Raw genomic sequence first — 27377 nt, forward strand, 5'->3', positions numbered from 1 at the left:
CAACCATGACAAAATATTGTCAATTTTTTTCAAGAAGATTGAAAATGTATTTAGCTAGAATTTGCTGGTATATGTTTACACTACTGTTTACAGTCAAAAGTTTTCATGCACTGTAGGCTCAATTTTTGGGTAAATCAAAAATCCGAGAAACAAGTTTTTTGGAGGACAGTCTGAAGATGCTCTCTAGCAAGTTTGGTGACAATTGAGCAAAAAATTGTAGGAGGAGATAGGTTTTACAGCTATTGAAAATAACAGTGATGGACTTCATAATTTGTAATGAGTTTAAGTGGACAAACGTTTCAGCAGTATTGGGGCTACAGTTTGGTGAAAGTTGCAAAACTAGCATGTACCGTTGTTCGTTTGGTAGGAATTTTCAAAGTTTTAAAATTTAAACACTTATTGTCCTTGGAGTTGAGCAAATCTGGCATGGGGCTGAACTTTTCTGTAAAGTTTGGTGAGTTTTCGCCCATGGGAAGTATGCTTTCCTCGGAAGAAGAAGAAGAATTCCTAGGAATACAATAGTGTCCTAGTGACCCTAAGGACAAGAACACATCCTTAGGCTCAGCAGCAGCATGATGTGTGCACAGCTCCCTGTACCTTCGATTACACTTAGCGATCACATGCAAACATAATCCACAGAAAGGTACAAGGGATTATCATCACAGTTCACCAGTTCTCCAAACTGCTCAGTGGAGGCTGTGGGGTGCACTCTGTTTGGCCCCGCCACCTGGGAGCACAAAACGGGAAGATTGTTATCACTTACGGGTAAATAAAGCAGAACAAAAAATAATTCCATATAAAGTGGACTGTAGAATAAAAGCAGACTCACATTGCTCATATAACACATTTTCATTCATATTTAACGGCCATGGAGCTTCAGGGTCAGTGTGTTTAAAATGAGTGAGCCGAAAAAATCTAATTAGCAGGACTGAAGCCATGAGTAGTCAGTTTTGAGAAGCAAGAACTAGAATTATTTCTACTCACAAAGCCCTCCATCAAATCCTGAAGCCAGCCAGTAAGTAGTCAACCTCCTCCTGGGTTGGATTGACAGCAGCTGGCAGCCTGTCATAGTGTCACAAGGGACAGACCAAAAAATATAACATGTCCATTTCTCATTTTTGGTTTCTGAACTTGAGTAAAGTGATTCACAGAACAGGTGCTGAATGTATACAAAGAGACGGAAGGCCTTTTATTAAATTAATCAAATGTCTTTATTCAATTTCCTCCAGGTCCAAGGAAGGAAACTGAACAAAAGATCATCGCAGCAGAGGACAAGCTGCTCTTAGTTCGCAGACAGTTTATATGCAGAGTATCCGAACCTAGACCAGCTTCTAGATAAACTTCTTGAACATGGCGTCATAAATGATGATGAAATGCAGTCACTCAGTCCTAAAATAAAAACAGAACAAGCATGAGACATGATTGACATTGTGCGAAGAAAGGGGACTGCTGCCAGCTTAGTCCTGATCAGTGCTCTCTGTGAGGGCGACGCATGTCTTTCCAGAGAGCTCAAATTATGCTGAAGTGTGAAGAGGGATCTGTCTTACTCTACACATACACTGTATGGTCTCACAGCCTGGCCTGTGATTAAGTCCCTCCATATTTATTATATTGTGTGCATTATTACCGTATCCATTTAAATAGGGTGTATATTAATTCTCTAAAATTTCTAAATGGTGCTCAGAAGCAGCAAAAGCAAAATCTAACATAGGACACATCCCACTATGCAATGGTGCAATGCAATGCAATTCAAATATTTAATATTTTTTATATATTTTATTCAAGATTTATTTATTACATTGACTGATGTTTGGATGTTTGACATATTGATCCAAAGAGCAAAGAGAACCAAAGAGAGAGTTGGTTTTCTCTTCTGCTCCACTGGCGCCATCTTGTGGTGTTTGATCGACATCTAGCCTCCTTTCCACAGGGTGTGACCACAGGCAAAAACAAAAGTAGTGGTGGTAGGATACTGTTGGTAACGACGACTGGACTGCAGGACCTTCTCCTCCTCTTCTTCTTATTTAATCTTCCTACTTTTCGACTTTAAAAAAAATACGCGTGCAAAGTAATTCCGTTAATGAACAACCGGCATGAGTGACATCACCTGTACGTAAAGTGACGTTCATCGAACCGTTACTTTTCAAAGTTAACGTCTCATCATTTTCAGGTAGACGTCGGCTGCAGTACTCCACAGCATTTCAACAAGTAAGCTGTTTACCTTCTATGTAGGCTATTTGATAGTTGTTAATAGTTTCAAGATTCATGTAGATAATACAAATACTATGTAAATGTGTTATTGATGCTTAATATACCGGTAATGCTGCGTTCAAATCCGACAGACGGACTGCCACAGGACGGAACGCGAGAAAAAAAAAAAGGGAAGGAACGAGGAAGCAGTCCGACAGAACGGCAAAACGCGATGGCGTATTGTTTACAAAAATTGTGTTATTATCATCTAGATACATACAGTGTATGGCTGTTTTTCTCTTGGTACTGCATTAATTTCGTGGCGGTGACTGTAAAAAGTTTAAATCTTGCCACCCGTCCCGTTATCTTTTTTCATCAGCTGTCCCGGGGAAAAAACACACCATGAAACTCCTCCAAAGCAGAGAGATCAGTATCGCCTATAGCAGGGATTCTCAACTAGTCTCACTCTGGGACCCATATTTCCCCATGGTCATTGACCCACTTTTATAGAATTCAAACCAAGATTTTTTTTTAAGCCTTTAAAAACAAATTTTGCTCTTTATTGAGCAAAGTGCATTTCAGGGCACATGAATGAAACTTAGGAGGACCATGACCACTGCATGTACGGAAGTTAATAAAAAAATATCAAACTGCACAAAACAAAACAAGATTCACTGCATTCAGGCCACATTAATAAGAAACTGATATCTTTGCATTCAGAGCAAATAATAAGAAACTGAGGAGGACCATTAGCCTACAACTGCATGTGTTCACGTGACGCGTGCCTTTCAATATAGGCTAAGTTATTTTTCAAAATAAAAGACATGTCCAACATCAGATGTGCATAAAATATTATTTACTTTTTTGACCAGCTGTCCACAACCCATCCAGAATGGGTCCGCGACCCACTTTTGGGTCCCGACCCACCAGTTGAGAACCACTGGCCTATAGAACACATTCTATCCATTAGGCGGGTGCATATATAAAAAACACCTAACCCCCAAAAAATTCTAACAAAAGGTTTCTCAGCTGTTTTTTATAGATGTCCTTAATAACATACTAAAAGTTTACCAAAATTTGACCACTAGAAAGGTGTCATTTTCAAGATGGCGTCCAAGATGGGTAGGAAGCCTGGAGAGACACCCCAGGTGAATAGGGTAAAAATTTTAACTAACAGATATCACCATGAAACTTCCCAAGTTTATCACTTACATTAAACCAGCACTAAGTAACTTTTCAACCTTCATAAAATATTTTCATAACTTTTGTGATGATACATCGACCTACAACAAGTTGAATGACACCTCTGTCGTGGTCTGAGGGGGTCTGTATCTCTTTCTCTGGCACTAAGCAGCTTTGAGGAGCATGGTAGGAACCCGGCTCTCACTTTACTTTCACTTTCACTTTTGCGAGTCACAACAAGGAGGGAACAGGCAAAACGGCACTTTAGCAATGGATTATGTTTGTGTTTTCACTTTGAAATGATCCACTGGAAACAGAAACTCAGTTTTGATGTCTTCTGTTAATTTTAATGCAGGATATTTACAGGGCTTCACACTAGTGTTCATGGGAAATGGAGTCTTCCTTCAGGCAAAACACTACCGCTTTGGTCCACAGGCGCCGCCAAACTCAACCAAAACTGAAAGTTCTTTAGTAGGCTACTGCTTTAAGACATATTTTTTGTATTACAAGTTTTGTCAAATTTTATGTTTAAATATGTAAATGAGGCAACATCGAATTAAATATGCACTCATTTGCATACATTTCCAGAACTGAAAACTTAACAATCCATAGCCCCTTTCAAAATTCTTGTTTTATTTTGTTGACATACTAGAGTCAGAAGGTTTTACAGAGGGGATTTTGGATATCTCTTTTTATCACTCTGTAAATGAGAAAATACTGTCACCAGCCCTAAAAATTCAAATATTGCCATGTTTTTAGGACTAAAACATTGTATAAATCAGGCTATGAATTAGGCTACATATCAACAAACCCCTCTGTAAAAACCTTCAGAATATATAGAAAGGGATCACGCTGGAAGGTTTGTTGTATGTAAGTGCTGCTAAAGTGGAGATTTAACTAATTTTGGACCCCGGGAAGAGTAGCTGTTGCAGTTGTAACAGCTAATGGGGATCCAAATAAACAAATAAACAAATTTTGAGAAAACGGCCTTTAAAGACTTGGACTGTAAAATTACATTGATTGTTAATGTAAATTGTACTTTTATGATTTCGTCCAAATTTGACGAACCGGGAAGAGGAGCTTCAAGAAGCTTCTGCTACAAAGCAAGCTTGAAATATAGACTTATTTAATTTTTTCGGGACAATTTCGCATTTCGGGGCTTCAATACAAGACGGACATTACATTCAAGCAGCATGGAGGTATTTGGATGTTTTTTGGTGTGTCTTGTCTGCTACGCCGAGACCCCCTGTAACTCAGAGAAGCCACGGAGGACTCTGAAACTTCTCCCAGCCCTTAGTCGACATGAGGGTGAGTAGATAATGAGTGCAATTTCAATTGTGGGTGAACTATCCCTTTAAGGACCTGAAAAAAAACTCATGGCGATGTTTGAATTTTTAGGGGTGGTGGTGACAGTATTTTCTCATTTACAGAGTGATAAAAAGAGATATCCAAGATCCCCTCTGTAAAACCTTCTGACTCTAGTATGTCAACAAAATAAAACAAGATGCGCGACGCCAAATGCTTGCCTGTCTTAATATGGAACTCAACATGAGAGAGAAGGTGCGCTCTGCTCTACCTTATTTCCATCTCACCCCACACACGTCGACCTATGGCTTGTGAAGACGTACAGCGCGATGGAGAGAGAGAGAAAAAAGATACACCAGCTGATCCGCCGGTCCTCTGAGTGAAATATGCAAGTTTTAAGTCTTAGACTACTTATGTATTATCATTTTTTATTTAGCCTACTTTGTTTTGATGCTAATGCAGCAAGTCAGTAGCCTAGAAATCTAGACGCACCCTAGCGGCAGCAAAAATATTTTAATGATATAGTCTGGCTTGTCAGGCTAGCAAGTCAGGGTCTTATGCAGAAAAATTCAGTTATACAAAGATTAGACTACTGGGGTTTTTTGTAGGCCCTATACTGGGCGCTGGGCCCCTAGAATTATCATCACCTTTCTCCCCTATACAACGGCCCTGCAGATAATGACATGTCCTGAATCAAAAGGTGGCAAAGTGACTGGACTGACGAGTTTTGTTGTATTTTATTATTTTTTTTATTTTAACAACAAATGTTATGGCACTTTCGTTCATATGGCAGCAGAACATTGAAATAAAAGTGCACTTTACACTGCTTTTGAATTCATTATCGGATTTTGCGTATACAATGCGATTAATCGTGATTAATCAGGGAAATCATGCGATTACTCGCGATTAAAATTTTTAATCGTTGCCCAGCCCTAGTAGAATGTAAATACTGTAAAAAATTGAACATTTGAAAAGTGCCTTGGTTTTGCCCGCCCCCCCCCCCCCCCCCCTGAAAAAAGAAAATTGGTCGAATGTCCCTTTTTTTCACAAATTCAAGGTGGCAACCCTAAGGACGGCATTGCCGTTTACCGTTGCTGTCTTTGCCAGCCTTGCCCAAGTCTATCGTCCTTCTCTCGTCCACTAAAATGACATCCAGTTTGTAGTCTGACGGGTTCCATGTGAATGCAGCATCTCCTATTGAGACACCTGATTTAAATGCAATCTGCAAACATGGTCCTCCTGCATTTCTTGTCTTCTGCAGTGAGCCCTTGCCACGAAAAGCACCTGTTTTTTTCTGTTAATCCCAGCATCAAATGCTTTTAAAAGTATAGAGATGGGACTAGTATGTGTAAATAGAGTGAATTTCATATATGTGGCACTTTCCTAGTAAAAGTTACTGGGGGGTGCACATACTGGGTCTGCCAAAAGAATAACTTAGTCAACAGTGGATATATGTATTACATTTCATTTTATTATTAAGCAGCGTGAAAAAATGTCATATTTAAAAACAAGATGGAGAGAGCATGTTATTTAGCCTTTGAGGCCATTAGCCTTGTGAAACGCCACGTCAAATACATTTTAACTTGCTCAAAAATTCTGTTTCATTTTGTAATTATAGCTGGGGTACATTTCACAACATGACATACAGAAAGGTATTGGTTTGTGTTCGTTACGAATTACGTTTTACAAGGATTTTGTGTTGAGAAAAACATTGGTTGTTTACACTCTTTAGAAGAGTTTTAACGAGTGTGACTAACCTGCTCTTCTCTGTCCCCTTAACAAATAATTAAATCACGAGACAGCATCCCCCCCTGCGTTTGTTTGTGATATTGAGGCGAATTGCTTCACTTTTCGAACAGTGAGCGGCATAAGTGTGCTCCCTGTGCTTTTCACAGCAAGGGTGCATACGACGCACAACAGGTGATCACCGGATTCCATGTGAATGCAGCAGTCTGCAACCTTATCAGCGAATACTTTTTCTTGTCTAAAATGCCAAAAGAAATGTTGTCTCTTGGACTGCTGGTCAGAGAAATGCATCATCAACTCCTACCTTCTCTCATTTTGCTTTTGGATCAGAGGTAATGCATTGCAAACATTTTATGTTTTCTATCTTCTTTTTCAGATCATTGAAGTTGGGTCTGTGTACACAACATACAGATAACATGGCAGGTTCAGGACAGTCTGCCTTAGAGTACATCCTGCTGGCCAGAGTTCACCTTGTGAGAGAATTGAAGAATATCTCTGTTATTGTTGACAACTTGTATCAGAAGGAGGTTTTCACTGCTGAGGACGTCTGTAGAGTACAGGAGGAACGTGATGACTTTGTTAAAAACAGAACAATACTGGACATGGTGGTGAAAAAAGGGGAAGCAGCTTGTTATGAGTTTCTCAGGATTATTGACATGACAAGGAAGAGGACCTCAGGGAGGACATCCCTCTTTCCTGACAAGAGTGGACCTTCTACTGAGGCCACGAAATTTGACCTGAACATCTGGATCAGCTGTTTTTCCTTCAAGGAAGACACACAAATGTTTGTCAGCAACCTACAAGGTATTTTGATTCAGATTTCTGATTGATAATTTACCACATACTGTTCATCACATATGTGTTGCATTCACAGTTTATTTATTTACCTATTTACTCATTTTTGTTTCAGGCTCAAGGCCCTGCTACAGATATCAGGCAAAACTGAAGTCACATGCAGTGAGAATATCAAATGAATTTTGGACGGCAAACAAATATTTATTTAATGAAAGCTACAAGCCTGATCTGTCATACACACCACTGGTAATAGACTCAGAAGGGAATGTTTCTCCAACTAAAATAAAGTATTTGAAGAGCAAGAAAAGCAAGTTGATTCGCCCCAAAAAGCTAAGGACGTACATCCCTGAAGTCAGAACAGAAATCTCCCCCCATGACCTGCTGAGAGTAGATAGAGACATCCTCGTGGTCGGTAAAGCTGGTACGGGCAAGACAGCACTCTCTCTGCAGATGTTGAACCTTTGGGCAGAAAGTGACAGCACACAAGTGAATTACATGTTTTACTTTGACATGAGAGAAAAGTCCAGCTTCATGATGAGCGTGAGCTTGGAGGAGCTTCTCAGTCTGTACAGTGTACCAGATGAAGGCATGCAGGAAGTCTTAGAAGATATTCAGAGGAACTCGGACAATGTTACAATAATTTTCGATGGAATCACAGATCTCTCGTCAGTGTTGGTGAAGAGACTTGTAGAGAAAGACCTGCTGCCTGATGCAAAAATCATCATAACTTGCAGACCAGAAGATGAAGACGAGGTGTGTCCAGGGGACTTTTTCAGAGCAGAAGTGAAAGGCTTCAGTGAGCTGTCCATAAAGACATATCTGTCTGCAACACTGGGCGAACAGCAGAGTAAAGTGTCAAGCAACTTGGAGTTGTTAGCTCTTTGCCATGTCCCAATGTATGCAGTGATGGTGGCTGCCTGCTTTTCATCAGAAGACACTCCACAGCTGAGCACTGTAACAGATGTATACATCAATATTGTTCGTTTTTGCCTTCAAAAGAATAGCGGCAAAAACAAAACTAGAGATCTGGATTCCTATATCAACAGCAAGAGGATGGAAATACTGTCTTTGGCGGAGGTTGCTTTTAATGCAACCCAAAGAAAAACTGTGAACTTGACAGAACCGCCCGACAAAGATAGCGCTGTCCTTCCCTTCCTAAAACAACTTAATATCCAAGTCACCCCTACTGTGAGCCGTACCATGTATGCCTTTCTCTATTACACAATGCAGGAGTTTTTTGCAGCAGTGTGGCTGTTGAAGAATCCAGAAAAAGTGAAGGGTGTTCTTCAGCAGTGTCTGACTGAGGAGATGGAACACATGAAGCATCTGATCCCTTTCATGTGCAAACTGTTGAATGAGAGGAACCCAACTTTGATGAAGTGGCTCGTTCCAAAAGAGGAACTGAAGAATACATCTGACTGGTTCCTTAAGGAAGTTCTAAACACATTTCTTCTTCCTCATGAGAAAGATAAGGCTGATGATGACAGCGGGCCAAATGTGGACATACTCTTCTTATGCCAGTGCCTGTATGAGTCCCAGTGTCCTGAAGCATGCATCTGCCTTCTGGCCAAACTCGACTACTATCTAGATCTCAGTGAACAGAGTCTTGATCCCTACTCTTGCTGTGCTGTGGCTTATGTGGTCAGTCAGTCGAAGGAGAGGAAAATACATCTGAACCTCGCAGAGGTCACAGTTTCAGAACAAGGAATGAGAAGCCTCTTTGGATGCCTCAGAAATGTCCAATGGTACGGGCCGGCTGCATGTTTTTTCTTTTAATTATGCTAAAGATTGGGAATATAATGTTAATTATCCTTAATTGTTGATTACTTTTATAATGGAGAAATGGTCTTCATGTTCTTCTTAGGCGTGACCCGTTGCCACGGCAGCTGTGGAAGAATTTCCTTCTCAGTGAGGGGCAGATGGACTACATCAGCTTACTTGGCCTCGATGGGAATCGGTTGCACCTTCCAGTTCAGGGCAAAAGAAAGCTGTTTGAGAGAGCTGCAAGCATCATGCAGGAGATCACATCGAAGGTTACTGTGTGCCTCTACTGGGACGGGCCAGCACCGGTCTGCCAAAGTCTGTTCGAGTTCCTCTTCAAGGCTTTACCGCACATCAGCTGTCTCACGTATGTAGCTTTTGTTTTTTTGTTTTCGTTGAAATTAAAATCCTGCTAAGTAAATTCACATGAAGAGAGTAAAATGATGAAAATAAAGTCTTTTTCATCTTTTTAGTTTTGTGCGTCCACCATCAGATCCCATAGAAGAGACCCTGTTCTTTGGGAATCTGTTCAGTGCAGCAGCAGAGAGACAACGACAGACAGGATTAGAGATCCTGGAGCCGTTATCATCAGTGTGCACATACAAAACATTACCACTTCAGGAGAAATGGTGTGATTTCCTACTGGACCTGTGCTCTGACGATGCAGAGAACAACCTCAGTGCTCTTCTGGTTATCAGCTCAATTGCCCAGACAACTCCTGCAGTGTGGTTCATAGACCTCTCAGAGAGAAACCCCCAGATCCTCCTGCAAGTGCTGCAGCTCCAGCCAGAGAAGAAACAAGTGGTGTTATCAGGCTGGCTGCATAAAGGCAGTGAAGTGATACTCCTGGACTGTCTGCCTTATATCTCACAGCTCAGGTAAACTCTTGTCCTTTTGCTGTTTTTGTATTAACTTTTTTAAAGTAGGATTTTTTTTTTCTGCTACTAACGTCATGCTAAACCTGTCGTTTTCAGTTTTCCTTCGAGCTCTCCAGTCTCAGAACTATCCAACTTCTTTTGGGATCTGTTCCGTGCAGCAGTAGAGAGAGAACACCAGACAGGACAGATGGCCCTGGAGATGTTATCATCAGTGTGCAGATACAAAACTTTCCCTTTTTATGACACAAACATGGATAATGATCTCACAAGGAATAATCAGTGCGATTTCCTGGTACAACTTTACTTCCATTTGGAATGCTATGAGGCTGAAACACGCCTGAGTTTCCGTCCAGCATTGCAGAGCTTATTTCCAACCTGGTTTAAAGACCTCGAAGAAATCCAAATGAAGCTGGAAGAGGGCTCACACGAAGAGAGTAAAATGATGAGCGTCCTGAATGATCCACCTTCTATCTCACAGCTTGGGTAAATGGACTGTTGCTTTATGAAGCTAACTGAAACAAAACCTGATTACTCTCTTCTCACTTCCTAACTCTTGTGGTTGTGTTTGTTCCTACAGTGCCAACGACAAGGTGATTAAAGCTTCCGCAGATACAACATGTGAGTACTGAAACAGTGTCTCCTCGAGAGGCTTTGAGCTGCTGCTGGACCCTGCTGATGCTCTCTGACTCAAATCTGACAGTAAATACCTAATCCTGACATCTGAGGTGTTTCTCCACCCCACAGGTGACTCTGATCTCAAAATGGAGCAAACAACAGTGGACATAAAGGTGAACATACCCGAGGAGGACACAAAGCTGGGGAAGGTGACAGGAAAGACCACACAGATAAGCACACATCAGAAAAAAGGAAAAGGAGAATATCCACACACATTGGATTAAGGTTCCCATATGTTTATTGGATAAATGCAACGTTTCGAGCAAAAGTGGTCTTCCTCAGGCAACTAGGCAACTACTAACCTCTAGTTGCCTGAGGAAGACCACTTTTGTTCGAAACGTTGCATTTACCCAATAAACATATGGGAGCCTTAATCCTGTGTGCAGATATTCTCTTTTTCCTTTTTCTCTGATCCTATGACTATCCGGCACCTGGCCTAAAATAGGACTGGATGTGCGCACAACTACTCTGTTTTTTAAGCACACAGCAGGACATGAAAATGAAACATTCAAAGAATTCAACACTCTCCTGTTATGGATATCTCTCCACCCCTTTGTACAGGTGAAGACACTGCAGAGTCAGGCCGTGTTTTGCCCTCATTATACCTTCCTTTCTGATCAGACGCAGCCCCCAATAAGATTCATGCCTCAACAGCAAACTGAATATACACGGGTCTCATACAGGTAATCATATTATAAAAACACAGAACACCATTTATGACCATGTGCAGTCCACTATTTTGATGGTCCAGTCCAGTGATTGCTTGAAGCTCAGCGTGTTACTGTTAGATCTCAAGTTTTATATATTGCGCTCCTTTCTTGTCCAACAGGTTCAGGTGTCCTAGCCCAGGCACGTTTCAATGTGCTTTGACAGAACTAATATTTGTCGTGGTTCAGAAGGCAGAGCTACACTACAGGACCGTCCAGTGGGATGAGAGCCTCCTCCAATCAGAGGGCAAGATAGCTGCCGGGCCGCTGTTTGATATCAATTGTCACAGGGGTGCCGTCTGTCGGCTTCACCTCCCACATTGTGAAGCAGATGATGGTAAGAAAATGACTGTGTTTGTGTGATGTCCTCTAGTGTCAGCTCTACACCCACACTGTGTATAGGTCAAGAAACAGACACGTGGCACATTAAAGTCCCCCTCCCGCGACCCTTTTTGGTTATTTTAAAACATTCTCTGTGGTCTTTAAATTGTTATTATGAAGTTTTTAGCCAAAATCACAAAACCTGTGCCATTTCCCAGGGCTCTCCTTCTGCACAGCACCAGCAGCTCATTAGCAATGCACCTCTGGAGGGTGGGCGGAGACTGCACTGCTCTGCACCCGCCCAGCCACCCCCTCGCTCGCTGACAGCTGGACATTGTACAATTACCGATTCAGCGTGTTTAGCGTAAAACTGCACACTGGGATTCAATCCCAGACTGGACTGTAGGCCTTGCTCACAGTGCAAGCTGCTCTACCAGGTGAGCTATACCTGTTATATCTTGACAGCTACACCGAGCTGTCAAGCCTTTCACCTCTGAGCCAGATGCAGAGCGGGGCGGGAGCTTGTAGCACTAGTGCCCTCCCCTGGAGCTGTGACACGTCAGCTCCAGTCTCCCTGAAACTGCCAGTTTGTGTCTGCCATTGGTTCACAGCAATTTGAAGGCAGAAAAACTCAGAAATGCAATTTTGCACTTCCTTTTCTGCTGATATGTCCTCTAACACAAGAAAAATGCCACAGGAACATGTGAAAAGCACGAAAAACACGATTTTCATGGGAGAGGGTCTTTAAGAACTCAAGCGTACTGAGGTTTATGGTCAGTCTTTATGCTCAGTTGGTTAACATGGCTCTCACTAATGCATGGCTCTATGGCCGCTCAGACCTTTTGTCAGATTTGTACATTTTACCACCGCAGCTGATTAAATATCAACAACAAAATGACTAACAAACATCATTAAGAAGCCACCAGTAAAAATATAATTGATAAAGCAATAAAATGAAAGCATGTGTCCACTCACATGCTATTATGTTATAACTTACTTTCTATCCAATGAATTTTTTCCAACATGTTGATAAAAGGATATGATAATATCATGTTTGTAGTGCTTAGTAAACAATATCAGTCTTATTGTTCTGATAAAGAAGAATACAATATCAATATTAATACATAACTCTTTGTAGATGCTTTAAGCCATAATGTTTAAACGTGGAGGCCAGAGCCTTCACAGAGAAACCTGACATTCAGCACCATGTGTTTTCTCAGATCTGCTCTCTGAAGGCCGGCTGTCCGTCATCCACATCTCTGATGGTGGAACATGCTTCCTCAAACCACAGGAAATCACAGACACTCACGTGATTGTCAAGGTCCCTCATTTCTCTCGTGTTGGCCTAGTCTGGCCTTTTGATGTGTTATGGAGGTTATGGAAGAACAGGAAACTGATTAGCAGCCAGATTCTGCTGTTTCTGCGACCACCGAACCCAAAAACGCAGAGGCAGTGCCTCAATGTGTTTCTCCTGCCAAGAAACATCCCTCTGGAAGAGGTAAAGTTTAATGACATGTTACAGCTTCACTGTCAGTGCAAAGTGAATTTTTTTATTGTAAAATTTGTAAAACCCAGTTACTCACCCAGTTAAATTGACAAAAACTAAATATGAATTAACACTGCATTACAAGGAAAGTCCTTGTCTCATATCATCCTGTTCATCCAGCCCAGAAATCAAAATGTTCTCTTTATTCTTCAGCTGAGCGTGAAACAGCGAAATGCACACTACATCGAGGCACCTTCCAAATGCAGACTCATGAAAGATCAATTTTACACTGTCCAATGTACACAGGCCTGTAAAATACAACCTAACGTGAGTATTTCAAATAGTAGGTTTTTATTGTTCAACATACTTCTGATACCACAGAGAGACTGACATTGGTGTTACTGGTTTTCAGAGAGAACAATTTGACCTGGATTTTGGTCCAAATTACCACCCAACATTTGAGATCCGCCTGCCCTTAAACACAGAGGAGATGATGATAACTGTCCGAGACCAAACACACACAGTTGTCTGGGAGCGTGAAGTCGACCTGACTGGTAAAGTCTTCGTCCACCTGCAGCGTCACTTCACCTGATGGTAGAATAGAAAACAGCACTCAGGAAAAGAGTAATAGCTCCTGATTAATCAAGTGTGCCTTATTCTTGGTCGCCTTCAGTCTGCTTTTATTCTACAGTCCACTTTATAACACATTTTCATTCATATTTAACGGCCATGGAGCTTCAGGGTCAGTGTGTTTATAATGAGTCAGCTGAAAAAATCTAATTAGCAGGACTGAAGCCATGAGAAGTCAGTGTTGAGAAGCAAGGACTAGAATGAATTATTTCTACTCACAAAGACCTCCATCAAATCCTGAAGCCAGCCAGTAAGTAGTCAACCTCCTCCTGGGTTGGATTGACAGCAGCTGGCAGCCTGTCATAGTGTCACAAGGGACAGACCAAAAAATATAACATGTCCATTTCTCATTTTTGGTTTCTGAACTTGAGTAAAATGATTTACAGAACAGGTGCTGATGTAGACAAAGGCAAGGCAAGTTTATTTGTATAGCACATTTCCGCAACAAGACAACTCAAGGTGCTTTATCATCAAAGAAGTTAGCACAGTATTTCGGTGGCCTATAAACATTAATGAATATGACTCGAGAGGAGGATTTTAGCAGAAGAGCCACATATTCAAACGAAGCAAAATTCCCAAAAGATAGTCGTTCACATTGGAGTGAACCATTAAACACAATAGCAACCTCTCCTCCTTTCTTATGTGCTCTAGTCTCACTCATAAAACTGAAGTTGGGGGGTGGTTGACTCAATAAGAACAGCTGCACTGCTGTTTTGATCTAACCAAGTTTCTGTTAAAAACATAAAATCAAGCTTGTTTTCAGTGATAAAATCATTGATTAAAAATGATTTCCCTGCCAAGGACCTAGTGTTTAATAAACACAGATTCAATGTCTTAGGAGTGTTATCTATCAGACTCCCAATGATAGGCTGTGGCTCACAAGGAATGGACTTTAAATTTGATAAATTTGCAGAACCACATACAGTTACCTTTGTTTTTCTATTACCTATCAAAACAGCTATTTGCATAAAGGGCCCCGACTTGTCCTGGGAGAAGTAATGGCTGTGTCCTTGACTTTGCAGCCTGGACCCTTCACATATCAGTTTGAGTCTTGTGTGGTTTGAGCACAAGCAACATTGTCAGCTTTTTCAACCTTATCAGGCTGAGGAGAGAGACAATGATGATGCAGTCGTGGAGGGGGGAGTTGGTGGTGGACGCAGCAGTGTTAGATGTCTTGGAACCGGTGGAGGGACGATGAGAGAAGGGCGAGGTGTAAGTTTGAATTCCAAGAAGGGGGAGTCAGTAGAGATGGCGATAAGGGAGTCTGACCCGGGTGGAGTTTGGGGGGGTAAAGGAGCTGGAGGGTTTGAGGGGCGTAGAGATCCTTTGCCATGCAAAGAAGGCAGTGCTGTTCCCTCCTCAAGGTTGTTTTGATGGTGTGGTATGTATCTTTTTCCTGCGCTGCTATCTCTTGGCTCTTGTCCTAGGCGGGGGGGCAGATGGGTGATTTAAGAAGTTAAATAGGCTAGAGGCAAACAATCTTACTCCCGATTTGTTAAGGCATACCCCATCTGCCTTAAAAAGGTGTCGTTGTCCCCAGAAGATGTTAAAATTGGACAGGGTAGGCTTCACATTCAGACCTAAGAAGCCTGTTCAGAGCCCCCAGCCTGCTGAATGTCTCATCTCCTGATTTGGCCACTGGGAAGGGTCCGGAGATGAACAGTTTGGCTTTCACAGAGCTTACAGTTTTCAACATAGCAGTGACGTAATCTCTTAACACCTCAGACTGCTGTTTTGCCACATCATTTGACCCAAAGTGAAGCACAAAGGTTCTAACAGTTGGATGTGAGGCCACAATATGTGCAAATTTTTCTGTTATGTCAGACACCATGTCTTTTGGAAAGCAGAGGACTTTAGTGTTATTGCTGAGCATGCGATTCATATCTTTTACAGCAATATCGCCCACAATCCAAGTCTGAGGCCCAGGCTTTAGCTTTCCCTGTAGCCTTTTTTAAAGGCGCTTTCAGCCACCCTGTTGCCTGAAGGTGAGGTTTTATCCAGGTTTTGAGATGGAGATTCAGGGTCCTGAGACAGTGGCGCAAATCGATTCTCCAATGGCAAACTCTGTTGTTGGGGAGGTTTGTTGCTGATCTTTCCTTTCACAGCTGTCCACGACGGCTTCTTGCTAGGCGCTGGGGTTGATGAGGCGCTGTGTCTGGATGGAAGCGCTGGCCAGCCTGTCGCATCACAGATCTCTGGGCGCTGTGTTCTGTCTGTTGTTCTCCCTCCCGTTTCCCGGCAGTGTGATTTATTCTTTGGCTTAGCACCGAGAGAATTCCAGGGAGGACTTACAGATTTTGATTTATGGGCAAGCGATGAGTCCTCCAGGTTCCGGCTAGTTTTGCTAGCACTCCTTAGCCCTGCATTAGCATGCTCTGGGTCGTTGCTGTGAGATAATGGTAGGGTTGTGTCATTCCCATATACAGTAATCCATTTACTTCTGCATTCACTTCTAAACAGCAAAGTTTTGTTTCAAGCACAGCAATCTTCTGCAGAAGCTTCTGGCAGTCGTCCGATGAGAGGGGAGGCATCATATCTGATTAGCTTAGCAATAGCCACCAACGCAGGCTTTTGCTACTGCTAGGCCACGCTGTGCTGCTGAAGAGGTCATAAAAAATGTTGAAAAATTGCAGTAGACCTCCTATATCTAGGAAAAAACTGTAAGAAAGCACGCGACAGAGAGACAGAAGGCCTTTTATTAAATTAATCAAATGTCTTTTACTCAATTTTCTACCAGGTCCAAGGAAGGAAACTGAACAAAAGATCATCGCAGCAGAAGACAGCATCGCAGCAGAGGACAACCTCCCAGCAGAGGACAAGCTGCTCTTAGTTCGCAGAGAGTTTATATGCAGAGTATCCGAACCTGTTCTAGACCAGCTTCTAGATAAACTTCTTGAACATGGCGTTATAAATGATGATGAAACGCAGTCACTCGGTCCTAAAATAAAAACAGAACGAGCACGAGACATGATTGACATTGTGCGAAGAAAAGGGACTGCTGCCAGCTTAGTTCTGATCAGTGCTCTCTGTGAGGGCGACGCATGTCTTTCTAGAGAGCTCAAATTATGTTGAAGTGTGAAGAGACAAGGCAAGGCAATTTTATTTGTATAGCCCGTTTTTACAACAGTTTGTCTCAAAGGGCTTTACATGGCATCATAACAACATCCTCTGCCCTTAGACCCTCACATTGACTGAGGAAAAACTCCACGGAAAACCCTTTTAACAGGGAAAAATTGGGGATCCCTCACCCAGGACGGGCAGAGGTGCAATAGATGTTGTTACAGACAAGAAAACAGTTTATAACACAGAATGTCAGAAACATGGAAATGTTAATAAGAGTTGATGAAGGCAGTTTCTGGTGGGAGGAAAGGCAAGGAGAGCAGGCCAGCATAATGGGAGGACTGGATGGCAGACTGGTTCATGGGAAGGGAGGACAGGCCGGTTTAACAGCAGGGGAAAGGGGGGGGGGGGGGGGGGGGTCTGTCTTACAGGCTGGCCTGTGACTGAAGTCCCTCCATATTTATTATATTGTGCATTATTACCGTATCCATTTAAATATGTGTAAATTAATTCTCTAAATGGTGCTCAGGAGCAACAAAAACAACACCACTAACCACTATGCAATGGTGAAATGCAATTCAAATATTTTATATTATTTTTATATGTTTTATATTCAAGATTTATTTTATCATGGGGGGAACTGACTCAAGAGTCAAGACATCTTGAGCCAGTTATGTTAATAAACCAACCACTGTAAACTTTTACACATTTGCAAAGTCAATTTTGTACTTTTGTGGAAAAGATTTATATGTTAAAAATTGTGTGTACTATATTAAAAAAAGAAAAGACTGAATGAAACAGGTGAACAAGCCACACAGCTTGTCACTTAAGACACCAATGGTTTTACTCTCGTATTATTTTGAAAATGATTGGACAATGCAGAGTCCAATCAGCGGGCAGGAGAATCCTTGCTTTCATGTCTGCTGCAGTCTCTGAAAGGTGGAGTCTGTATTCAAGATGGACGACAGGGCGGCCTCTGCCAGGAATCAGGTTGGCGTGCTGCTCTATGTTTGTCACTTCTCTATTGCATGGTGAAGTTTACTTTGAATTAAAAATTCAAATTGGAATTATAGCTGCTGCGCAGCGATGGGTCGGGTTTGGGCTATTTTTGGCAAATTTAGGCAATGCTGAGCAACAAACAGGAGAATAGGAAGACAAAACAGTTGACATTATAATGTTCATTTTGCTCCAGTTGAGGCTCGAACCCATGGGAAGTATGATTTCCTTGGAAAAAGAAGAACAAAGAAGACTAGAAATTGTATTTCCTTAAGGAAATACGTGTGAATGCTGGAAGCAGCTGAATGCCATTTAGCAATCGCAATTGACAAATAGTGCAAGAAGTGATAGACATAATCGAACCTACGAGGTCATGATCAGTAAACCTTTAGCTACTCTGCCACTAGGCCACAGACAGCATGCAGTTGTCAAGACTGTTCTCATTCATTGTAATGTGATAATGTGCTGCAAACTGTGGTACAAGCAATCAATGAGTCTCCTAACAAGTTGTGACCACCTGTAGCCAATTGAATGCAGGGGAGGGGAGTTGAATTCTGCCTGTGTTATCCATTAGTGGGCAGTGCAGGATGAGAAATGATGAATGCAAATCATTCAAGAGCTGTGCTTTGTCTCTGCTGCTTTCTTGGTTTTCAAAGTTCCAGTGCATTTAAATCTTAGAGCAGTGGTATAAACAAGAAACATGTTAAGACAAACCAAGCTAGGAAGAGGTAGCCTAGTTAAAGAGAAAAGGTGGGGGGCATATATGCATTATCAAGGTTGCTCATGCAAAATTTGAAAATAGGCCAGACCAAGTGCTAGTAGTAGTTAAAGTTTGAAGAGGCTGGTACACTAACAGGGTTGCTCAGGCAGGTTTTGAACCAGTGACCTTGGGGTTGGCAAATGGCCACCTTACCACTGGAGTATATATGAGGTAATGTGAGGTTGAGACTTTGATGATTGAAAATGTATTTAGCAAGAAGTGGATGGTATATGTATCTTTATTTCGGACTCCGGGTCCATAGCAAAACATAACACAACAAGACATAACACAACAACAGACGCACAACACAGACAATAAAAGAGAACAAAGCTAAAACAAAGAGATTTACATCATTGATATCAAAAATAGAATTACTATAAAGTTAAAAAGAGACAACTGTACCAGTGTCTCCAGAACAGAGATTGATACCTGATGGAACTACAGTTGATGTGGGTCAGACTATTAATTATCTGGTTTTCTGAGGCATCAAGCCGACACATAAATCTATACATCAGGTTTCTGAGCCTACAGCATTAAATATATGTTTAACAGTCAAATGTTTGGACAGTCTGGAAATGCTCTGTAGCAAGTTTGGTGACAATTGAGCAAAAATTGTAAGGGGAGAGATAGGTTTCATAAGTTTTACAGTTATTGAAAAATTGAACAGTTAGATCAGATATGTAATCTGCTGGCGGTCTGTGGCGCCCTCTGCAGGAGAGAAGACGGAGTTTCAGATCAATGAGCTGAGGCGGATCGGCAACGTAGGAGCCAAGACCCCCATATACCTGCTCTGTCTGACCCATGGATCTATTATAACATCCATAATCAGGGCCGTTGTATAGGGGAGAAAGGTGATGATAATTCTAGGGGCCCAGCGCCCAGTGGGGCCCATAAAAAACCCCAGTAGTCTAATCTTTGTATGACTGATTTATTCTGCGTAAGACCCTGACTAATACTCATAGTACACTGTAAAAACTCAACATCTTTCCAAGAATATTTGTCTTATTTCTTGTCCAAATGTCTAATTTCTAGTCAAAGCTAATCTCTTTCCACTTAAAATAAGATTCATCACCTAAAAATGAACTTGTTTTTAGATCATTTTCACTTGTTTCAAACAAATTTTCACTTGAAATAAGTAGAAAAATCTGCCAGTGAAAGCAAGTTTTTTGTGCTTGTAATAAGGAAGAAAACTTGTTCCACTATCAGATTTTTTCTACTTATTTCAAGTGAAAATATGCTTGAAAGGAGTAAAAAGTGTCTAAAAACAAGCTACTTTTAATATGATATGTCTTATTTTAAGTATAATGAGATTTGTTTTGACTAGAAATTAGATTTTGACTAGAAATAAGACAAATATTCTTGGTAAGATACTTGAGTTTTTGCAGTGTGATGCTGCACTAGCATCAAAACAAAGTAGGCTAAATAAAAAATGATAATACATACGTAGTCTAAGAAAAAAAAAACTGGAAAAGTTAGGGGGAGGGGCCCACTTTAGCATTCTTTAAGGGGGCCCAGAATTCCTAGCAACGGCCCTGTCCATAATACATCCATGGTCTGACCGAGCTGAAACACCTCTGTTTACAAAATGATCACACACGCCTAATGGTTGCCTGGCTGGATACCTTACTTACACATTGTTCAAACAGGACAACTGAACTTCAATGATTTGATGAATATAAACTGAGTTGTAAATAATAAATCAAAACACATTTCTGCACACTGCATGGAATTAACTGTTTAAAGCTGTTTAACTAATGGAGGAAATGAAATAGCAGTATTAACATGACCTCTACTCTCCACCAGCATTATTAATTTAGAAAACCGACGACTGTATGATATGGTATCAAGCTTTTCCTTTATTGCATGGATCTATAAGAAGCACTACACAGACATGCAGAACATCTTCAAGATCACTACACTACAAAGAGGAAATGGAAATGGAAACAGAGACCGAACTATTTAAAAGATTCAAAACAACTACAAAGAAATGTAAAATTACCACAAAAGGCATAAAGCCACTACAGTGAGACGTAAAATGTCCAAAAATGACACAAAAAGGTGACAAAGACACTCCAAAAAGATGCAAAACAGTAGCAGACAGATAACAAGAGTTTTTTTTATTTATATTAATACTACTCCATAGGACAGAAAGTTGTGGGATTCCTGTTGGGAAGGAACTGGAGTGGAGTTAATGTGTCTGTTTAGGAACATGGAGGGGAAAAGACAGTTTGTCTCTGAGTGACACCACTGCCATGTTATCACTGATTGATTGTACTCCTAAGTTTGATAAGCGCAGAAAAAAACAGAATGATAGTAGTTAAAGTCGGTTATAAATTAAAGATGGTTCAGTTTACAGTAACGTATGCGCTTTTCTACGGTTGTTTGTTCTTATTCGTCACAGATGGTTCAGGTTTATAATTTTTCCCCATCATATTTACATGTATTTTCTAACACTAGTCGACTGTTGGTGTTGTTGTAGCACCAGTTTTTTCCTTTATTGAAAAGGATTTGGACAATTGAATGTACAGAGAACATCAGGCAGGTGCTCCATATGATGTCATCAGAGAAAATAATACTAAATATATTATGCATATGGATATGAGTAGTATCAGGGCCTGGAAAATGGTTGACCAGTTTTCCAATCATGGAAAACGCATGGAAAATGAGAAAAAAAAAGGTCAAATGTCCTGAAGAGCTTGAGTTGTCCTGGAAAATTATGTATCACATTGTGACATCAGCTACCAGAGCTCTGTTTGACTTTTTTCAGACTTCTGGGGATGAGAGAGGAATAAACATAGAAACAAACTGGTTAAATGTACAAAATAAGGTACAACTTTCAAAAAGCACACTTCTCCAAAGCATGAATGGGAAGGGGGATGTAGTAGTAGTGTGTGGTGTAATAAAATGTCCTGGAGAAGTCTGATTTTAAGAAAAAAGTGGGAACCCTGAGTATTAACAATATTAATAAATGAATAAATAATAAAATATAAGTAGCTAAATAAATAAAATGGCATGGGATAAGAAGTTGTTGTATGTAGCACCGCGTGAGTGAGGATCCCATTTCAGTGACGTCGCCACCAGACGGTCCAATCAGAGCGCCGAATGCAAACGACCCTTAATGACGTTACTACCGTTTTTTTCCTGCTTCTTTTTCTTTTTTTTCCCCCCTCCCACCCTCTCTCGTCGTTCGGTCCACCATTTTGGGAGTCAAAACCAAGCCAACAAATAGCATCAGCAGCGCGCACGCAAACCTCCGCGCTTTTCTCCGTGGCCTTTTTACTATGGTTCACACATGTGTGGTGGCCGGCTGTAGGAACAGAAGGACACCGGGCACTAGCTTATCTTTCTACCGTTTCCCCCGAGACCCCGAGAGGAAGCAGCGCTGGATAGCTGCTGTGAACAGAGAGGGCTGGGTGCCCAACGACGGCAGCCGGCTGTGTAGTACTCACTTCATCTCAGGTACAGTATATATATGGATGGATGGATGGATGCATGGCATGCAGGAACAACAACTCACTTCATCTCAGGTACAGTAGTAGCCCATGGAAGATGCATGCATGCAGACTACAGCAGCAACAACTCCGCTGCAGAAAGTGGCACAGGGTTTGTTAGTTTGTTTTTGATCCGAGTGGTCACATTTAATAACGTTTCTGCTGCAAATCTACATTAAAGATATGAAATATACATGAGTTGTATATGCAGTTATGCACAGTGGCGCCGTATGGGGGGGGTTAGGGCAATTCCAGGCCCCCCAAAACATTCATGATCTCTTTGTTTTTACTTGTTTTAGGCAGTAAAAGTTAAATATCCACATTGACTAAAAAGATAAACACTTGCTTAACTGTTTACATTAACAGACATTTTGACCAAGGCAAGGCCATTTTATTTGTATAACCCATTTTTACAAACAGTTTGTCTCAAAGGTACATTAGCATCATAACATCCTCTACCCTTAGACCCTCACATTGACTGAGGAAAAACTCCTAAGAAATCCCTTTTAACAGGGGGAAAAATATGCAATGCAATATGATTATTTTCCCCCACGTTCCATGTTCACCAGTGTAAAAAACAAAAAAGGCAAATTTACTGGTTGCACATGTGCAAATAGATGAAAAACTTACTTGCACTGCCTCAAATTCTAGTGTCCCCATTTAGGGACAGTCTGGATCCCTGAAATATGCATATGTGGAGTTTAAATTTGATTAAAGTTTGGTGTGGTGTTAATTACAATTAATTAAGAAGTTGATGTCATTATTCCCTACACTATCAAGTTAAATTCATTATCTACTTTGCATTATCCAAGTTATAGAAACCAATTTGACATCCTAAATAGACTTTTTCTCTAGAAATCTCAAAGGATTTGTGCAGTTAAGAAACTTAAGACTAATACCAAACAAAACAAAATGCAGGACATCGACCCACATTTCTTGTGTTATTCTTGTTTTATTTCATTAGTGAAGTGTTCATAATCTATTAATCCACAGATTCAATTCCCAATTAATTGATTCTTTGATTGGTTTTGTAATATGTCCAAAAAATAACAAAAAAAATGCCTGATATCAGCCCAGAATGATGTCATGTTTTGTCCAAATTACAAATATATTCAATTTACAACAAAGAAAATCATTAAATCTATACATTTGAAGATCATGAACCAGCAAATGTTTGATTGACTGAATGAAAAAAAATTGGTGTCAATTAAACTACCATGTATGAAGGAAACAGACCAAAATTGCCTGTCTGTTTGTTCCTGTAATTTATTCAGTCCAATAACTACACATTATTAAAAAGATAAGAAAAGAAAAGAAACTTAGTACATTCGCTGGGAATGTCTTGACCCTGCTATGATCATCATTTTATCATGCCACTGCCTATTTCACCAATGCACTGTTCACATTTTGTTCATCCAATATTATACTTTTTAACGCTGTATATGTGAAGCTATAGATTTGGAGCGAAATTGTCACAAACATTCACAAACCCATAAGAAACTTCATCAGTCAGATCCTGAACCTTTTTGTGTTGGACAATGTACCAGCTCAGGCCGGGAGAAAAAAACATGGCTGCTTTCCCACTACAATGTGCCCTCAACGTTTACTGACTAAACTAATCTGCTACTGGGGGAAGTGTCATAACCAGACTTCCTTCTGTTTTTAAGATTTGTCATCACCACCACTTGTGTCTCTTTCCACTTGCAGGTAAACAGGTGAAGAATCCACGTTCGCCAGATTATGTTCCTTCTGTGTTCACGGCAGCTCCCTTGTCCCCAGAGATGAAGGAGCCCGGTGCCTTGGAGATCCTGGACAAGCAGGAGGCTCGAGTGGAGGCGGCCAACGCTCTGCTGTTCCTGCAGGGCCAGGGCCGGTCGGCGGCGGCGGCGGCGGCGCTGGGAGACCGGGGTCAGGAAGAGCAGCATCCAGAGGAGAGGGAGCCGAAGCCGGCGTTGGCGTTGGCGGCGGAGGAAAGCGCATCGTCGTCCATCAGCACCGACGACGACGACGACGACGACGACGACGACGAGTCTGTGAGCGACAGCAAGAAGGGGAAGTTCGCTCAGACGTCGGAGGCGCCGGTGAACTTCGACGACATCCTGAAGGCGCTGAGGAAGGAGAACCAGGCGCTGCGGGAGTCCGTGGAGAAGATGTCGCTCGCCGAGAACTCGCTGAGGAACGACGCGGAGAAGGTGAAGTTTTACACGGGTTTGCCGAACTACTTCGTGCTGGAGACGGTCATGTGGCTGCTGGCGCCGCACATGGACGCCCTGAAGAACGTGAAGCTCTCCAAGTTCCAGCAGCTGCTGCTCACGCTCATGCGGCTGCGCCTCGACCTGCGCAACCAAGACCTGGCGTACCGCTTCGGCGTGAAGGTCGGCACGGTGACCAGGACGGTGCACCGCATGGTCAACATCATGTCCTCCACGCTGGTGCCCACCGCCGTCTTCTGGCCGTCGAGGGCCGAGCTCCGCAAGAACCTGCCGGCGGCCCTGCGCGCCTCGCACCCCGACTGCGCCGTCATCATAGACTGCTTCACCGTGCCCTTCGAGGAGCCGGTTTCCCGGGGCAACCAGCAGCATCAGCATCAGCAGCAGCAGAGGGTTGTGCATGCATCTCAGGGGATGGCGACGAGCTGTAACGTGTTGAAGTATTTGATCGGCGTGGCCCCGCAAGGCGTCGTGACCTTCGTGTCCCGGGGCGTGCTGGGAAACGTGAGTGACAAGAGTCTGGCCGAGGGCTGCGGCTTCCTCTGCAAGCTGCTCCCCGGCGACGTCGTGTTGGCGAGTCGCAGCCTGGACATCGCGGAGTCGGTGGCTGCTCGCGGCGCCCTGTTGAAAATAGCCGGGAGCTCGGAGGACTCGTCGTCGTCGCCGTTACCAGCCGCCTCCGCCTCCTCCTCTGAGACACTGAGTGTGCGTTGGCATGTGGAGAGGGTGATCTCCATGGTGAAGCGGCGGTACGCGATGCTCACGGGCCCCGTGGAGAGCCCCTTCACCGCGGCCTCGGAGCGCACGTCCAACCTCTCCACCTTTGATAAGATTGTGCAAGTCGCCTGTGCCTTAAACAACCTGTGCATCTCTGCTGCTCCGCTCGAGTGACTCGCACACAGACGCAACCGCCGCCGCCTCGTGCTCCTTAAAGGGATAGTTCAACATTTTGGCAAATTGGCCCATCGCCATAATCCCTATAGTCATAGCAGTAGGTTCGTTACCTTTAATTGTCGGTGCAAGCTATTTTTAGAACGGCGGAGCAGAGTCGTGAGCTGCTCAGAGCTACGCTATGGAGGCTCATGGGATTTCTTGGTTTCCCTCATCAAACTCATCAAATACACAATCCAACAACTCCAAAACGCTTTCGTGGACAACTTGTGACCTGCACATTCACCATGCTATGAGATAATAATGGAACATTACGAACTGAGCTGTATTCAAGGTAAATACAGAGACTGCTTGATGAAAAGCTGTCCCTGAAGGCAACGCGCATCAGCGGTTTTGCATGAATTTACCTCTAAAACAACTCCGTCTTATAAAGTCCTGTTATTATCTCATAGCGTGGTGAATGTGCAGGTCACAACTTGTCCACAACAGCGTTTTGGAGTTGTTGGATTGTGTATTTGATGAGTTTGATGAGGGAAACCAAGAAATCCCATGAGCCTCCGTACTGTAGCTCTGAGCAGCTCGCCGCTCTGCTCCACCGTTCTAAAAAAAAGCTTGCACCGACAAATAAAGGTAACAAACCTACTGCTATGACTATAGGGATTATAGCAATGGGCTAATTTGCCAAAATGTTGAACTATCCCTTTAAACTAACGCTGGTTCGATTCCCTTTACTGCTTTGGACCTTATTCTACTCCATGTTCTTCCATGTTACATACACCCCCCCCCCCTGTGTTTGTTAACACTACAGAAAAACCCCATTCATGTTTAATTCTCACTTGATATGAATGCGAGTCCCTGTTATCTAGGCCAGTTTATACTTGGGAATAGGAGCACGTCTCCCAAATCCAGAAACCACATTGCTGAGACGTGATGTCATTAAGTTATGCAACTCAACCGACAAAGAAATTGCAGTAAGTTTCTTTTGTGATTTTGAACCTTTGAATGACGGCCGTAAGATGAGTAAGATGTAACTTTTAAAATTTGTTTGTAAACACTGAGGTATATAAACTCGAGTCTGGGCGGTGCAGCCGGTGTTGATACACACTAAAGTCATGCAAGAGTCTGCAAGTTTCTTTTCTTTCTTTTCTTTTTTTCCCCTCTCTCTCTCTCTCTTCCTTGACACCAAACAGAGCAGCTGATGTCGCTGCTTATTTTCTCCCTCTGTTGCAGAAAGAGGGTTTTGTTGGTTAAACCAGCTGCTCTGTCACTTTCCCTGCTTATAAATCAAATCAACGACGGTACACGACAAAACACCAACACCAAAAAAATACAACATGTTAAAACGACAACGTTAGCATGCTTCGTAGAGCTTCAGGGATAGAAACACGTCATGATTAATGAGGGTGTGTTTTTTTTTTTTGATGGATTCCTGTGTTGAAAATGAACTGTATTTCCAGCCAGTAGAGTTTGAACAATAGAGAACAATCACAGCGAGATGATGATGATGAGTCTGGTGTTAATTTATGTGCTGTGTTTCTCTGGCTTTGAACACGCAGCTCGTTTGGTTTGTGTGGGTTTTGGACAGAACCAACCTCCCCCGGTTTTGACCACACACATGTTGGAACGGCAGATGTCCTGTCAAACAGGAACTTCACTGGTACTGATGATTTTCACAGAGAATAAACAGCCCTCCCTGCAAGAAACCTACTGAAACGGACCAAAAAACATAAACAGTTTTCCACCACAGGTCAGTATTTACTATAATGCAGCACACATGTGTGTCCGGGCCAGGTGGACGCTCGTCCGCACGCTCCGTGGCTCCAAACTGGGACTGTACGATTAACAATGATGTCAGTATTTACCACGCCACCGCACCGGTGTTTAACAACATATGTGCTGGCAACTTTTTTATTTTCTTTTTCTTTTTAAATATTCAGATGCTGTGTGTGTTTTTATCCAAGACGGCTACACCTTTGTGCTTAAAAGGATAGTTCAACATTTTGGCAAATTGGCCAATTGCCATAATCCCTATAGTTTTAGCAGTAGGTTCGTTACCTTTAATTGTCAGTGCAAGCTATTTTTAGAACGGCGGAGCAGAGCCGCGAGCTGCTCAGAACTACGCTACAGAGGCTAATGGGATTTCTTGGTTTCCCTCATCAAACTCATCAAATACACAATCCAACAACTCCAAAACGGTCTGGTGGACAAGTTGTGACCTGCACATTCACCACGCTCTGAGATAATAACAGAACGTTACGAGACAGAGTTGTTTTCGAGGCAAATGCAGAGACCG

At 42.3% G+C, this 27377-nt stretch overlaps 2 protein-coding genes across 2 annotated transcripts in view; both read left to right on the top strand.

The window, feature by feature from the left end:
• pla1a (phospholipase A1 member A) overlaps nucleotides 1–27377 on the top strand; it is a 119982-nt gene that overhangs the window by 78684 nt on the left and 13921 nt on the right. The gene's annotated exons all lie outside the window — the stretch shown is intronic.
• On the top strand, nucleotides 6840–11376 carry LOC311004680 (nucleotide-binding oligomerization domain-containing protein 1-like; the record flags this gene model as incomplete). Its single annotated transcript, XM_083996851.1, has 7 exons — nucleotides 6840–7227; nucleotides 7334–8963; nucleotides 9083–9346; nucleotides 9453–9857; nucleotides 10435–10475; nucleotides 10602–10681; nucleotides 11362–11376. The coding sequence occupies 7 exons, from the start codon at nucleotides 6840–6842 to the stop codon at nucleotides 11374–11376; spliced, it is 2823 nt and encodes a 940-aa protein (XP_083852977.1).

Source organism: Trachurus trachurus (assembly GCF_905171665.1).
Source record: "Trachurus trachurus genome assembly, chromosome: 21".
In the NCBI taxonomy this organism is placed as follows: domain Eukaryota; kingdom Metazoa; phylum Chordata; class Actinopteri; order Carangiformes; family Carangidae; genus Trachurus; species Trachurus trachurus.